General features: G+C 38.7%; 1 protein-coding gene across 1 annotated transcript in view; it reads left to right on the plus strand.

Moving 5' to 3' along the window:
• Positions 1 to 986: 986 nt before the first annotated feature.
• The window catches only part of LOC309604441 (N-acetylated-alpha-linked acidic dipeptidase 2-like), a gene marked incomplete at both ends in the record, with an annotated part of 37102 nt that continues 23282 nt past the window's right edge, over positions 987 to 14806 (plus strand). Inside the window, 11 exons of the mRNA XM_082337808.1 lie at positions 987 to 1068; positions 2612 to 2723; positions 6038 to 6224; positions 7650 to 7751; positions 8546 to 8671; positions 9353 to 9539; positions 10679 to 10772; positions 11054 to 11152; positions 13177 to 13262; positions 13863 to 13982; positions 14418 to 14500. Of these exons, the coding sequence (XP_082193934.1) occupies positions 987 to 1068; positions 2612 to 2723; positions 6038 to 6224; positions 7650 to 7751; positions 8546 to 8671; positions 9353 to 9539; positions 10679 to 10772; positions 11054 to 11152; positions 13177 to 13262; positions 13863 to 13982; positions 14418 to 14500 (1278 nt within the window). The remainder of the gene's footprint in view (positions 1069 to 2611; positions 2724 to 6037; positions 6225 to 7649; positions 7752 to 8545; positions 8672 to 9352; positions 9540 to 10678; positions 10773 to 11053; positions 11153 to 13176; positions 13263 to 13862; positions 13983 to 14417; positions 14501 to 14806) is intronic.

The following is a 14806-nucleotide window of genomic DNA, read 5'->3' on the forward strand; positions in this document are numbered from 1 at the left end:
TTTCACAAGATGTATCTACTTTGGACTCTTATGGGAGTGAGTGGTAAGAACTCAGAGCATGTCCAGGCTCCTGGAAAGGCTTTCAGCCAGATAACTGATCTCAGATGGGCAGGTCCTCAGTTCCAGAAAGGTCAGTCTTGGCTTCTGTGTAGCCATGCAGGAGCTCAGCAGCAGGGAGTGGTGTGCAGGGCCAGGGTAAATTTGTACAAAATAAAATGATTCCATGATTCTGTGAAGGTATCTTGATTATTCCTTGGGCTGAAGTTTTGTCCTTTCCCATGAGATACTGACGGATTTGGCTGAATTAGACTAGGAAAATTTGATTCTAAAAGAACCTTGTAATCCAAAATGTTAAAAGTTCGAGAATATGCAAAATAATTTTGCAATTTTTCCCAGTTGCCAATTGGATGATGTCTGAAAATGTCCCCGTTGGCTAATCTAAATCGTATTCTGAGCTGCTCTAAGTATTCATCACTTGCCAAGGATGAATTTAACCACAGATTACAAAGGGGAGCAATTCAGTGCTTCCTTGGTAAAGAGAAAACAAGTTTTCCCTTCCTCCATTTCATCTCTTGGCCACTTCCACTGGAACAAATACTGATTGTGATTAAGCCTAAAGCAGGAACTTTCAAAACCAGAAAGTCCTGATAATAGAAATGAACCTTTAAAATAGTACTTGTGCATTGCTTGGTGCACAGTCTAGATGCATATTTGTTACAGAGATACACATACAGCTACACACAAGCTGTCTTGCGGGGTGAGACTAAGAAATGGAAGGGGTTTATTGCACTCAGAAAATCATATTCTCATCAACCAGGGGTTAAAGCTGGTTAGGCAGGAGGAGAGCTGAGAATCAGAAGCCGGGGCAGCCCTGGGGCTGAAGGCGGGAGGAGGAGGAGAGGGAGGAGGAGGAAGAGGAGGAGGAGGAAGGCAGCTGCTTGCCTGCCCTCCTCGCAGCTTGCAGAGCTGCCGGCCACCGGTGCCCTATGGCCAGGAGCAAGGCCACCCTCTGCACATGGCTAGGCTGCCCTGGGCTGCTGGGCTGCTTCTTGCTGGGCTTTCTTGCAGGTGAGTACAGGGCCACGGGGGCTCAGCTCGCAGCCTTTGCCCTCTACAGATACGTATGTGCGACTCCTGTTGTGATTAACTCCCCATCAGGGAGCTTTAACTGCTTTTTAGGGACGTTACAAAATACCTGACCCACTGGTTTTCTAAGAGGTTGTTCTCTGTAGCAGTTTCGTTCTTTAGGGAGTGAGGGATGGAACGGCTGCCTGCTTCAGCCCAAGACAAGCCCTGGTGAACTGGCAGCTTCCCGTAACGGGCAGTCAGACGTTCAAAGAGGAGAGATTAACAGAAGAGTTTGAGACTTCTGTGATTGCAAAACCTCCAGGATTATTTTTTTATTTGTATTTCCTGATTTTTACTGAAGATCTATTTAAATGCTCCTATTCAGTTGCTATTTTAGAAATTAAGGGCAGAATGTAGAGGAGGAGGAGTTTTGACTGACAGCCAAGAGCGGAGCTGCTGAATTTTCCATCACGCACAATAAACTTCACTAAACATTAGATTCTTTTCTGCAGCCACTTATGGCATTTGATTTTAAGTCTAAAATTGCATGTCTGCACCTGTCCTTTTTAAGCTTGTGTTGTAGCACACACCTCGGACTAAAGTATGAAAGAAAAATCCATGAGGGCTATTAAATACAAAAAACATTAGATTGATTTAGGAGATCCCTAACCTGCAAATTTCTGGTGCTTGTGCTATTCTTATACATTTCCCTGAACATCATCTTTTGGCCATGCTCCAAAAGAGCGTACTGGGAAAGATGGACCTAAGGTCTGATCCAGTATCACTGTTATGTTCAGAGCGTTACTACAATTGCATTTCAGTCTAACAGGTCATATGTATTGTGCATGTGACAGCACATATACTTGGCTTTATTATTACAATTTTCCCAGATTGGGATTTACTAGCTATAATAGTAAAAGGATTTGGTTTTTTTAAGGACAAATTCATACAGTTGATATACTCTCTCAGATTTACGGCAACTGAAAAATCTTTAACTTTTCAAAACTGACTAGGGTCACACTTAACTTTATTCCTTTAATTATTAAATAGACTAACTGCACCCTTCTCCAAATCTGTAACTGTTATAATGCTGGCAGGGTGTCTGCTGAGTCCTAGACCTTCACTTTAAATATGCTTATGCACATATCTTTAAATATATGTATAAATTAAATAAGGGAAGTTCATCATGAGCATCAGGAGTTCAATCCTCTCACTGCAAAGAGTTAACTGAGAATTTAAACTATAGTTTAAAATTAATGAGAGATGAATCTGCCTTAAAAAGGAGACTGTATTTACCAGAGATTTAGGGAGGGTGTGCTCTTCTAATTATGTCACTTTTTTGGCAATTCAGTCAATGAAAGTATATTTTACTTTTCTGTTTCACTTCTATGTTTGAGCCAGCAAACACTGACAGAGGGTGCTCTAAGCCCTGTTCATCCTCATGGTTTTAATGAGACTGTTCAGTACTTTAGGTTGCACATGGGCTCAAATACGTGAGGACTGGTGTTCTTGCTAAGTAGGAAGCTTTTTGAATGTGTTTCAGGATGGTTTACAAAACCGACCGAAAAAAACCCCAACTCTTCAGATGTCTATCAAAATGCGCGACAGAAACTTGTGGCTGAAATGAAAGCAGAAAACATCAAGCAATTCCTTCGGTAAGCCCTGTGCATTTGGGTTTTGAATAATTTTACCAGTCACAAAGCCAGAAAGTGATAACATCAGCTCCAAGGAACAGCCTCTGAAAGCAGAGCTGTTAAGATGCTTTGGAAGTATTTGGTTTGTACAGAATGTCTGGAGGAAGGAGAAGGGAGAGACTCACAACCCTTCTGTTCCCCGCCTCCCCATTTTTGAAGTTACTTTTCTGGAGTGGTTGTACTGTTAAGTGTGCTTCCCTCAAGCTGCGTTACTGCCAGTGCTTATCATGCTTTTTTATTATGGTTTTCCATAGTCTTGATTTAATGCAGTATAAGAGTCTGGTTCTTCCTCACAACTGTCAGAAGCTCTAACATCAGATAACTTTGCTTTGTCTCAGACTGAGATGATTTTACTGAATTTGGGATACACTGCTATTAATTGCATTTGACTGATAATCTGTCCAGTGTCTCCTTAAACTTTCAGCTTGAGCAGCTAGTCTAAGTAGAAAATGAATATATTAAAAATGTAGTATTAAAAATGATACAAAGTCTGCATGGCACTGAGTTGCATGTATAGTTACAACTGATAGTTCCTTTGGCGTGGCCATATTGGATCCTGTGCTGTTAATTGGGTGCTTGAGATCCCATTACACCCTGCCTTCTGTTTCAGAAGGTGAAGGGCCCTGTCCAAGCGCAGTGTGTGTGTATGGTTGGTTAAGCCTTGCATGGTGTAATTGTAATTAAATATATTTTTTGCATCCTAGTGCATCCATGCAGTTCTTTCAAAACTTCTAAAATTCTAGGAATATAGAAATACCCTCTCATTTTGCTGTGTATTTCACTGAAAATGAAAAAAAAAAAAAAATCATTCTTGTAGATATTTATATCTTCTACAGAAGAACAAATATACTCACACAAAAAGTAAACAAATACAACCTCTGTTTAGTAACATGTTGGTGTTCAGCATGTAAGTCAGCAGCTGCATTATAAACATCACAGGATTGCTGACAAATTTGATTTCTGTACATTTATTCTAAACCCAGAAGGCTTCATTTCTAACATCAATTAGCTTTTTAAGTCTATAGACCTTATCTTATTTTGTATTTGTTGCTCTCAGTAGATTGGAGAGTTCCTGAAGATTATGTTTGAGTGAGAGTCTAGGCAACATTGAGATTGATGACAGCATGAAGTAGCTCTGCAATTATGCTAAAGTTTCTTGGCCATAGGGTATTAATGGTGTCTGGTTTGTCTGTTTGCTTTGATAATGGGCCAAATGCTTCATACTGGTTTGTTGTTTTGTTGTTGTTTTTTTTTTTTTTTTCCCTAAATTCAAATAAAAAGCAGGAACTGCAGGAAATAAATATTAATACACTATCCAAAAAGCTTGTTAAAAGCATAAAAAAATGTGAACTTGAGAATTTTGATCCATATTCTTAGTTTTTTAAACTAAATCTGCTTTTATCAAGTGGGGAGAACAAACTGTGAGTCTCAGAAAATGCAGACACTTTGACCTTAGCATTGAATCATAGCTCTGGAAAGGATGAAACTGTTTGGAAGTGTAAAATTGAAAAAAGGCATCATGTGTTGTTCAGTATATTTTTCCTGATGGCGTATGTAGTATTTAAACTAGAGTATTTAAGGAATCAGAAGGTACTTAAAATACTTAGAGAATTGAAGTGCAAAAAGAAAACAGGCAACAAGCTTTGGCAAAGGTTGCTTCAGGACCTCAGCGCCTACCTGCACACTTTAAAGAAAGGGAAAGACAACAGCAGAGAGCAGAATCATAGAATCATCGAATGCTTTGGGATGGAAGAGACCTTCAAAGGCCATCTAGTCCAACCCCCTGCAATGGGCAGGGACATCTACAACCAGATCAGGCTGCTCAGAGCCCCATCCAGCCTGGCCTTGAATGTTTCCAAGGATGGGGCATCTACCACCTCCCTGGGCAACCCCTTCCAGTGTTTCACTACCCTCATTGTAAAAAATTTCTTCCTTATAGAAGGTTGTGGTCTACATAGAGAACCTAGATGCATTCAAATCCAGGGGACCGGGTGGGATTTACATGAAAGGTCTGGATGTTATGATTGCAAGGCTGCTGTCTATGAGAGGTTCTGGTGATTGAAGGAGGTCCCTGGTGGCTGCAAAAGGCTGATGATGTGCCCATCTTTAAGTAAGGCAAGAAGGACAACCTGGGGGGACTGTGGGCTGGTCGGCTTCACTTCAGTCCCTGGAAGGGTGACCAAACATCCTTCTGGAATCAGTTTCCAAACACATGAAGGACACAAAGATAGTTAGGAACAGTCAGCATTTTTTTACGATTTGTCAATTAAAAAAAAAAATCATTACTGATCAGGGTGATTGTCTTCTCTAAGGAAATGACTGGCTATGTGTATCGGTGGAGATGTTGCAGTGGCTGTAACATCCTTGACTAACAAGGCTTTGGACGTCGTCTCCCACAGCATTCTCATTTGGAAGCTGAGGAAGCGCATACTGAAGAACAAGCTGTTGCATGGGTTCAAAATAGGCTGAACTGACAGGTTGAAGTGGTACTAATCATGGTATTTGGTACCACTAATTAATGGTAATTAATGGTATCTGACATCCATGAGGCAGCCATTAACAAGTAGCCTGTTGGGAATCGGAAGCTGGTGCTTAGTACCTGGCTGACTCAGCAGCGTTCACCATAACTCATTTGTTCAGTGGGCCAAACAAATGCTAGACTGATTTGTGTAGGGTAGCCCAGAGGAGCTGGATATTGTTTCTGACTATTTATCATGTTATGTGTTATATCTGATCTGGATGTAAATGTTATTAAGAAGGCTTTTATTATTCAGGCTTTTGATTAAGAAAAAAAGAACAAATCTGTGCAGATGTTTTGACATAATGATTTTCAAGTTAAACTTATTAGAACATGTTATGCCAACAATGTACAAACCCATCATCAAATACCAGAATTATTTGGAGGGCTCCTTTCTGAATGCGTAGCTTTTCTGGATCTATTTCTGGTCCTTGCATACTGTTCATAGTCTTTTGCTGAATGTCTTTGACACTGATTTTCATTGCTTGTGTGTAGATGTGGCTATTTCTGTTATGCAAAGAGAAAGGTTCAGCTGAGTTATCTTAAGGCCTCAGGAAAGATCCTCTGCTCTGACTACATTTTGTGCTTATGCTGATGCAGACTAATAAACAGTCATGGTATACAGCTCAGACTTTAACTGTAAGACCTTACTTTCCATGCATGTGGCTCGAAGATAGGCGTTATACACACTGATCCAAGTTCACTATTGTGCTTCTCTGCATTTGCTGCTTCCTAGCGATTTTCTGTTTTATTCTAGCTCATTTACCACGTTGCCTCACCTCGCAGGAACTGAACAGAATCTTCTTCTTGCCAAACAAATTCAAGGCCAGTGGAAGGAATTTGGACTGGATTCAGCAGAACTCGTTCATTATGATGTGCTTCTTTCATACCCAAATGAAAAGCAGCCAAACTACATCTCAGTAATTGATGATCAAGGGAATGAGGTGATCTTTTTAATGATTAAACTATATTTATGTAAGACTTCTTTAAAGAAACAATGTCTTCCTCTGTTTTCTCATCCACTCATCCCAACATGTGCTTTATAATATGATAAAAAATCCAGTGCAAAGGGAATTCATATTTAGAAATGGTTTTCCAGACTGTGCAGCAGAACAGAGCAGAGTGGCTGAAATCTCAGTGCCTCATACGGTAGAGAGAGGATGTGTGGAGAGGCTGCGATTAACATCCATACACCATAAGGTATAAGAATGGCCATATTGGTTCAGATTAAGGATACGTCTAGGTCTATATCCTGTTTCCATAAACAGGCTTAAGTGGATGCACAGGGAAGTTTAAGAACAAAGAAATGTATTTAAGGCATGCAATTCTTCCAGTGTCTAGCTGTTTTCAGCTCAGAGGTTCTCTAAGCATGATGCAGTTAGTGTCTAAGAATCCTCAGTAGACCTCTTTTCCAAGTATTTATCCAGTTAGTAACCCTTATTAGATCTCTCCTCCAAGTACCTGTCCAAACTCTGCTTGAACATCTGTACAATTTTTGCTTCCACAACATGCTGAGGTAAGGAATCCCACACGGATCCTATCCATTTTATGAAGTACTGCCTTGTTTCATTTGCTCTGAACCTGATCCTGCTGGCTTCCTATGGTGTCTCCTAAGTCAGTGTGGGAAGTAGTAATGAACTGTTGGTCTATAGTCACCTTCTCCATTTTCTACACCCAGGGGAATTAAAGAAGTAGACATAAAATCTGACAAGGAACCTGAGTGAGTAGAGGAGATGGGACTGCTAGAGAAGCATCATAGCACATAGGTAGGGATGAAGAGCCCTGGTAGAAACTGAGGAATATGTGCTTGGGGATGACATGGGCTTAGAGGTGAAAGAATGGAGAAATTCTTCCAGAAACTCCCTAACACAGTCTCTCAGCTATAACCTCACAAGGGGACAAAGAGTGAATGTGAACCTTGAGGCAACATGAGTGTTACAATAGATAGTGATGAAAGGCAGCGTGTTTAACTGGAGCATAACTAGCAAAGAGGTGAAGAGAGGGGTAATAATACAGGTGGGGGTAATCACAAAAAATACCTGTGATGGCATGGATAAACGAGGTGTCTTTTTATTGTCACTACCTCTTGGCAATTTTCAGCTACTTTTTTGCTTAGGTTCAGGCAGTGACTGATAAGCGTCTTCTGACAAGTGATCTGTCTCTCTGTACGCATCTCTGCATTGTTACAAAAATTCAGCTATGTATCCCTAGCTGGTTTTTTGTTGGAACTTATATATGATAGTTAGAATTGTATTTTTTGCTAACAACTTATGGAAACTAGCATATTGTTTGCAATAACTAAGCTTAGCATACAAACTTGTGCCTGGAGGTAGAGTGTTTGACCAGAGACTTCTGTTATTTATTGATAGATTTTCAATACATCATTGTTTGAACCACGTCCACAGGGGTATGAAAATGTTACTGATATACTACCACCGTATAATGCTTTTTCAGCACAAGGAGTGCCAGAGGTAAGGAAAAAAAATTATCATTAGCTGAAGTCATATTTTGCAAAACACTTGATGGGATAGATTGCTCCAACTTCTCAAAATATTTCTTGTAGTAGTTTTAATTAACCGTTAGTATAAGAGAGCACGTAAGGACAGCTAAGCCACATATTGTGCAAAGGTTAGAAGTCTCCTATTAGAAAAAAAGCTGTCTCAAATTGCTAGGAATCTGACTTACATAATAAGTGAGAAGCTTTTATCTTTATGGAAAATGTTGGATACATCTCAGATTACTCCACGTCACTCGATCACATGAAGAGGACTTGCTTTAGTTTTAAGTAGAAATAGCAATATATAAATCAATTTGGAAGACATTTTCGATTAAGTGAATGTCTTCAAAGGCTACAAAAGTCCCTCACTTAAACTGATAATTCATCACAGAGGAACAAGGGAGGGACAACATTGCATTGCATAGGTGAATGAAATACAATAGTGAGTGTTTGTGTATGCAAGGAATACCACTATTTCTTCATGGCCACAGAAGTTTGTCAGTTTAGCAAAGTATGTTGGTTTAGTTTCCCACCTCAGTTTATAGTGCTGCTGTTAAGTGCGGGGTAATATAGAAAGGTCAGCAATTTAAGCCAAGGCTTGCTATAGAATATTATGGAAATCTTTTTTATGGGCACTGGATCTTATTTGTAGAAATGCAAAAAAATATCTATGTCATACATAGTGAATAAAGCTGTGTATTTCTGAAAACAGATATTTTGTTTGTTGAATGGCCAGTGGCCATGAAACTGCTTTTCTTTTCTGTGCAGGCTGATCTCATATATGTGAATTATGGCCGCACCGAAGATTATTTTAAGCTGGAGCGTGAAATGGGAATTAACTGTACAGGAAAGATTGTCATTGCCAGATATGGGAAGATCTTCAGAGGAAACAAAGTAAGGGTTGTGTTTTATTTTTTCCTGTATGGGTCAGACACTGCTGATGGTAGAGCTGGCAGGAGTTAATGAGGGCTGTAAGCTGGAACATATGAGCAGAAGGAAGCCTGCAATGTATCCATTGTGACTGCATTCTAAGAATAACTTCCAAAACAATAAAAACAGATGAATGTATTAATCTCCTGAGACTGAGATGACTGCAAACTCCTTAGGCAGTTCTTGCAAGAGATTAGTTTAGGGAACTGAGTAGTCTGTATAGCCAAGGCTTTTAAGAATTTTCATCCATAGAACTGCAGTATTTTGAAGAAGTAAGTATTTGACAAGGAGTCTGATGCACAGGGACTGAATAACTAACTCTTCTGACTTTAGACAACAACTCTGACAAAATTGGTGATAGTTGGATGGTGGGGATAATGGTCAGTTTTTGTGCCTCAATATTATGTCCTGGGCTTTATTTCATAGCCTTGAGCTATGACTGAAGGTGTGACACAAATAATGAACCTACTGTGTTTTGCTCTGGTTTGTTCTGCTGCCAAGTCTGTGGTCATTTTCACTCTTCCACATATACAACTTCTAAAGCTATATGTCCCCATGGAAGCAAATTGCAACATTCAGATTTATTACTGCATTAAAAAAAAAAAAAAAAAAAAAGGCATTTCTTAAAAGCAAATCATTTCACAGGTTAAAAATGCCATATTAGCAGGAGCCCAAGGGATCATACTTTACTCAGACCCTGCTGACTACTGCGCCCCAGGAGTAGATGCTTATCCAGACGGCTGGAACCTTCCAGGCAGAGGAGTCCAGCGTGGGAATGTGTTAAACCTGAATGGAGCTGGGGACCCTCTAACACCAGGTTATCCTGCGAAAGGTGAGTGAAGGATCTGTACCCTGGGCCACCAAGTACTTTATAAACTGGTGCTGAAAGTTATTGTGGCACTAGAAATTCATTTATTTTCAGTACAGATGAAAAGAAAAAAGCTGCTTAAAATTATTTTTCGCAGTAGTTAACTTTCCTATTGCAGACTAAGTCCCACCTGTATGTCATTGCAAGTGGTTGCTTTTGAGTTAGGCAGGGAAAGTAAGTTTTTAGGAAAATCTCTTTGTATAAGCCCAGCCTTGTAACTCTTAGACAAGCAGGATGTGTAGGTTTACAGGCTGTGAAGCAGTAGAAAATGACTGAGAATTTATAGCCATTTTAAAATATCTATGTTTCTCAAGAGGACCAGTTTAAACTAGATTATAGTCTACCATCTAAGAGGAGTAATAGCTTTGCTTGGAGGTATGTTTCCTTGCTGATACTAAATTCCAAGCAGTTTAAAAAGTAGTTTTAAATCCAACAGTTTAAAATCCTCTTTACAGGGAGTAAAATTTCTGTATTAAAAAAAACAGTAGCCTGGAGTCTTTTGAAACTTGGCACCATGTGCTTGTCTTGTCCTTGTAGGCATCCTGAACTCAGTCTGAACTAAGGTGCCTAGTAGTCCTGTGCCGATGGGATGGGAACACAAGGGTGCTTCTGGAAAGCTCACTGGCTTGTGTGACCATTGTTGGGGGCATAAGACAACACCATACTGAAAACCAGGATAGATTGTGTGTGCCTGGCCCACCAGATTCAGAGAGTCATTGTCTGTCTTCAACATAGGGAAATGCATCTGTGGATGTCTTCTGCAGCTTGTCAACAGACTGCACAGGGGCCATCTTCACCTCACACACCAGCTTGGTTATCCCACAGTCAGCTTTGAGGAGATGCAATAATATGGATGGACAGCAAATCTAACCTTGCATCAACTGTGGGGATTTCTCTTACACAGTTGTAAGATGCACTATTGGGTTTGTGGTTCTGTCGTTACGTTTTGATTTCCTAGAAGCAATATCTAAGAAATTATGTAAGAATTAAAAAATTGATGCGTGTTTGTGGCTACTGTGTGGCTGCGCTGTTCAAAAGTGTTTCCAGTTTGGTGAAAGTTGCTAAGAACACTATAAACTTGACATTTTGTTCTGGTTTCTCAGAGTACACTTTCAGGTATAAAGTTAATGAAGGTGTAGGGATTCCCAAAATCCCAGTTCATCCCATTGGATATCATGATGCAGAAGTATTATTACGGTGAGTATACATCAGTCCTCCTCACCAGAAGTCAGTATTCACAAATGTGCAGCAAAATTTTTTATACTAAGATGGTAAAATCTATGCTGTTACTTCTATTTATTGCTCTTTTGTAGTAGTGTGTTCTTCAGAAAATGTGGAAAATTCAAAGCAATCTGTTTCCAGCATAATGCTTTTAAGAATTTTGTAAACCCACCTTGGTTTAGGTGCAGTAATCATTAAGGGAATTTAAGGTTTTAGCCTACTGGTCAACTGCATTTGTCTTGGTTTTCACTTAACAGTGCAATGGGAGGACCCGCAGCTCCAGACAGCAGCTGGAAGGGAAGGCTCAATGTGTCTTATAACATAGGGCCAGGATTTGCAGACAACTCTTCTACAAGGTCTGTTTTAACACTTGCCTATTTATAAAATATTGCAAAAAAAAATCTCAACAAGAAAACTGTGAAACAATACATCTAGAGATATTCTGGAGCAATTTACTTCCTTCTGAGTGGGCAACACTTGGTGATAATTATTAGAATTTGAAAATAAAAATTTGAAAATAATCAAAACTATGGTTTTGCTCAGTGTCCCCAGTGTCAATGGATAGAGAGATTCTGAGAGTATAGGTTCAGCCCTGTCATTCCAATTTTAATCCTTACTTTAAGGTTCAGACATTGTTTCACTGGTCCTTTTAAAAATGCATATATAGCAGTAAGTAGATATTTTTTAATAGTGTTGAATTAACCCTGAACTTCCTCCTCACTTCAAGTTTTGTCTTCTCTGTTTCTGATGACCAGGGGGACAATAGAACAGCCAGCTGGCACCAGTCCAACAGGGAAGGACTGACAATTCAGTAGTTCTCTTCTACCTATGCTTCCCTTGTCCACTGGAAGCTTCCCAGAGTCTCTGTGAACTTAGAGCTGTGAAGTGTGGCAATGATTTGGGAGTCCATCAGCTGTTCCCCAAAGCTGGTAGGCCCCGTGGTTGACAGCCCTGAACAATAACAGGATGGAAGAGCCCAAAGCACATATATCTTATGATTATTCTCATGTAAACTGAAAGAATTTTTGTATGAAAAAGCAATAGAAAAGCGATCTTTAGTTTTATCTATTGCAGCTTATCAGTTATAAACAAGGAAGATATTTATCAGTTTACATGAAATTTCTATGAGGACTGGTAGTGGACCACAATGAACAGTGTGTAAAAATGGTGTATCATTATCACTGCTCCACCTCCTGCAAAACAAGAGTATGTCTGAATATATAATTTTATAAAGAATTCATTGATCATTATTCTTTTCTGCTCTGCTTTAACACTAGCTGAAAATGAATAAAGTAGGAATAAATAAATTAGAAAGCATGTTTGACATAATTAAGGTGCTGTTTGGAATGTCTTGAAGAGCAACAGTGAAAGAAGAAACAATATGATTCATCCACAAAACATATACGAGGGAAATATTTTTGAATGCACTTTTTAACATCTTCCTACTTGATAGGGTTACAGTTTTTGTAAATATGGGATAGTCCTACATATACTTCTTTCTCAGAGTAGCTCCATATCAAAACGAACCTTCTGAGTCTAGGTAGAAAGCCACTTGCACATGTAAAGTGTGCAAGTGTATGCATGCTGAAGGCACTGGTGTCAGTTATTTTCTGGGCAAAAGTCCAGTAGCTGTCCTGAAGTAAGTTTTGATTTTGACAGCTGTGCAGATTTGCTGTTGAAAAGATAATTTCAAATGAGAAACTCTTGGGGTTTTGCCAGACTCAAAAAAAGCATTGTTTGATGCTTTGTTTCATTTACAGGTTAAGAGGGGCTGAATAGTACATTATTTTTAGCTCTCCTAATACCTGAATTTCCTTCCTTTTTATAAAATTTCACAAGTGGATTCTACTGGGAGGGGGGAGGGCTGGAGGATTGACAAATCTTGATTATTTAGATCTTCTGTCCTAAACAGAGATTTCAGTTTATTCCTGGATGAATATTTCTAAGGACCTTCTCTTGAAGTTCTATCTTTATATACAGAATTGTGCTATGAAACCAAAGTGTATTCTTTGTAAAAATCCACAATTATAATTTTGGTCAAAATGTAAATGTATTTTTAATTACTGTATATGCTGTTCAGTTTATTCCTCTAATATACAATTATCTGATTGATTCCCATAACTAACAGTTCAATAAATTCTGTAAATGTTTGAAAGTTTATAGATTGTCCCACTTCATGAGATTGTTTCTAAGGCATCTTTCTGTCAGCAGATTAACCTGAAATAAAAAATGGGACACTGATACAGCATGACAGGTTAGGTCAGTGCTGAACACACAAAGCAGAACAGAAGCACAAACTTTCTGGCTTACAAGCTATTAGGTTGACTTTTTATTGCCTTCTCAGTCAGAAATGGTTAATCCCTGCTGCTTTTAATTTCAGAAAAGTCAGAATGCATGTTCATACAAACAATAAAATAACACGAATTTACAACGTCATTGGCATCCTCAGAGGAGCTGTGGAACCAGGTGAGCATTGGGTGCTTGAGGATTTTAATTCCTTCTTTATTTTGTGTTTGGTGAAATTGCTCTCATATTGCAAGAAACTTTAAGTTTTTTAGACAGCCAGATAATATGGAATCTAAGAAACCCTTAATAGTTATCCTGTCTCTCCCATAACACTGTTTTTCATTGGCATTCCGAAGAATATATTTGAATGGGAATACTAGAATGATGGATGTCAGAGAATTTTTTTATCACGCCTGTCATTTTACAGTAGGTTTCCCCTTACATCATTCATACATTTTGCCTTTGCAGAAATTAACACAATGCAAAGTACAGAAAACTAGTGATGATTTGGGACCTCAGCATACTGTTGTTGATACTTAGTAGCAGGCCATGTACATGAAAGACTTTTAAGTGGAAAAATATGTATAAAATATTTCTTGTCTTCATTTATATACTTCAGTAGAGTAAGTAAATGATTGCAGATCACTTTAAATAATAAATTTGTAGCACTGGTATTAAACTTCTTATTTCATTTAACGCAAGTAGGGATGCAATCAAAGGAAATACAGGTAACCTAAATGCATTTTTAATTAAGGGTTGATATTGTGTGTTTGTTTCCAGACAGATATATTATTTTAGGAGGTCATAGAGACTCTTGGGTATTTGGTGGTATCGATCCAACTACAGGTGCTGCTGTTCTGCAGGAGGTTGTACGGAGTTTTGGTAAAATGAAGATGGAAGGTAAGTTACTTATTACAGACACAGAATGATGGATATGGAAAACAGAAGCTTTGAGGAACTGTGTTGAATGTTCCCATAAGCAGTTGTGTTGATTTAACTTTTCACCTCTACAAAAAGTTGTATTTCTCATTACGAAAGATGCAAATTCATTGAAGAGATGCATATGTAGCATTGCATCTTAGTTGACTGAATTTATTCCTTCATATCTCTCACCAGTGTAATAGTACCCTCTTAGTTGTGTGGAATGAAAATACTGCATTAAGAAGAAATGCCTCTGCAATAATATGTTCTTCTGAGGAGTTTAGAGAGAACTTTTTTTTACTGCTGTATCAATTAAGTGCTTTTTTTTTAAAGTGATTTCAATTAACTGTGGTGATCTTTCACTAGACTTTCTAACTTTAAGTTGAATTTTCAAGTTTAACTATGTGATTGCAGGTTGGAGACCTAAGAGAACTATTATTTTTGCTAGCTGGGATGCAGAAGAATTTGGATTGTTGGGTTCCACAGAATGGGCTGAGGTAAATAAAAGAAAGCAAAACTTGAAAGTCTGTTGCAGGCAGCTGCAGTACACAGTAGCATCTACTCCTAGACTGCAATCAATAGCTTCAAGGTAAAATCGGAGCACAACAAATTCCTTCAGGTGCTGTGAGGCCCTCATATATTTATACAAGTTACCTACCTAACTTTTTACAACATAAATGCACTAACTCTTTTAAGATTTAAAAATCTATTTTGATTCAAAGCTAATGTCCCTCAGTGGTCTCTATGTGGAAATCTATCCCTTCTTTTAGCAGAATGATAGCATTTTATATAACCTAAATCGG

Source organism: Platalea leucorodia (assembly GCF_965183815.1).
Source record: "Platalea leucorodia genome assembly, chromosome: 2".
Classification (NCBI taxonomy): domain Eukaryota; kingdom Metazoa; phylum Chordata; class Aves; order Pelecaniformes; family Threskiornithidae; genus Platalea; species Platalea leucorodia.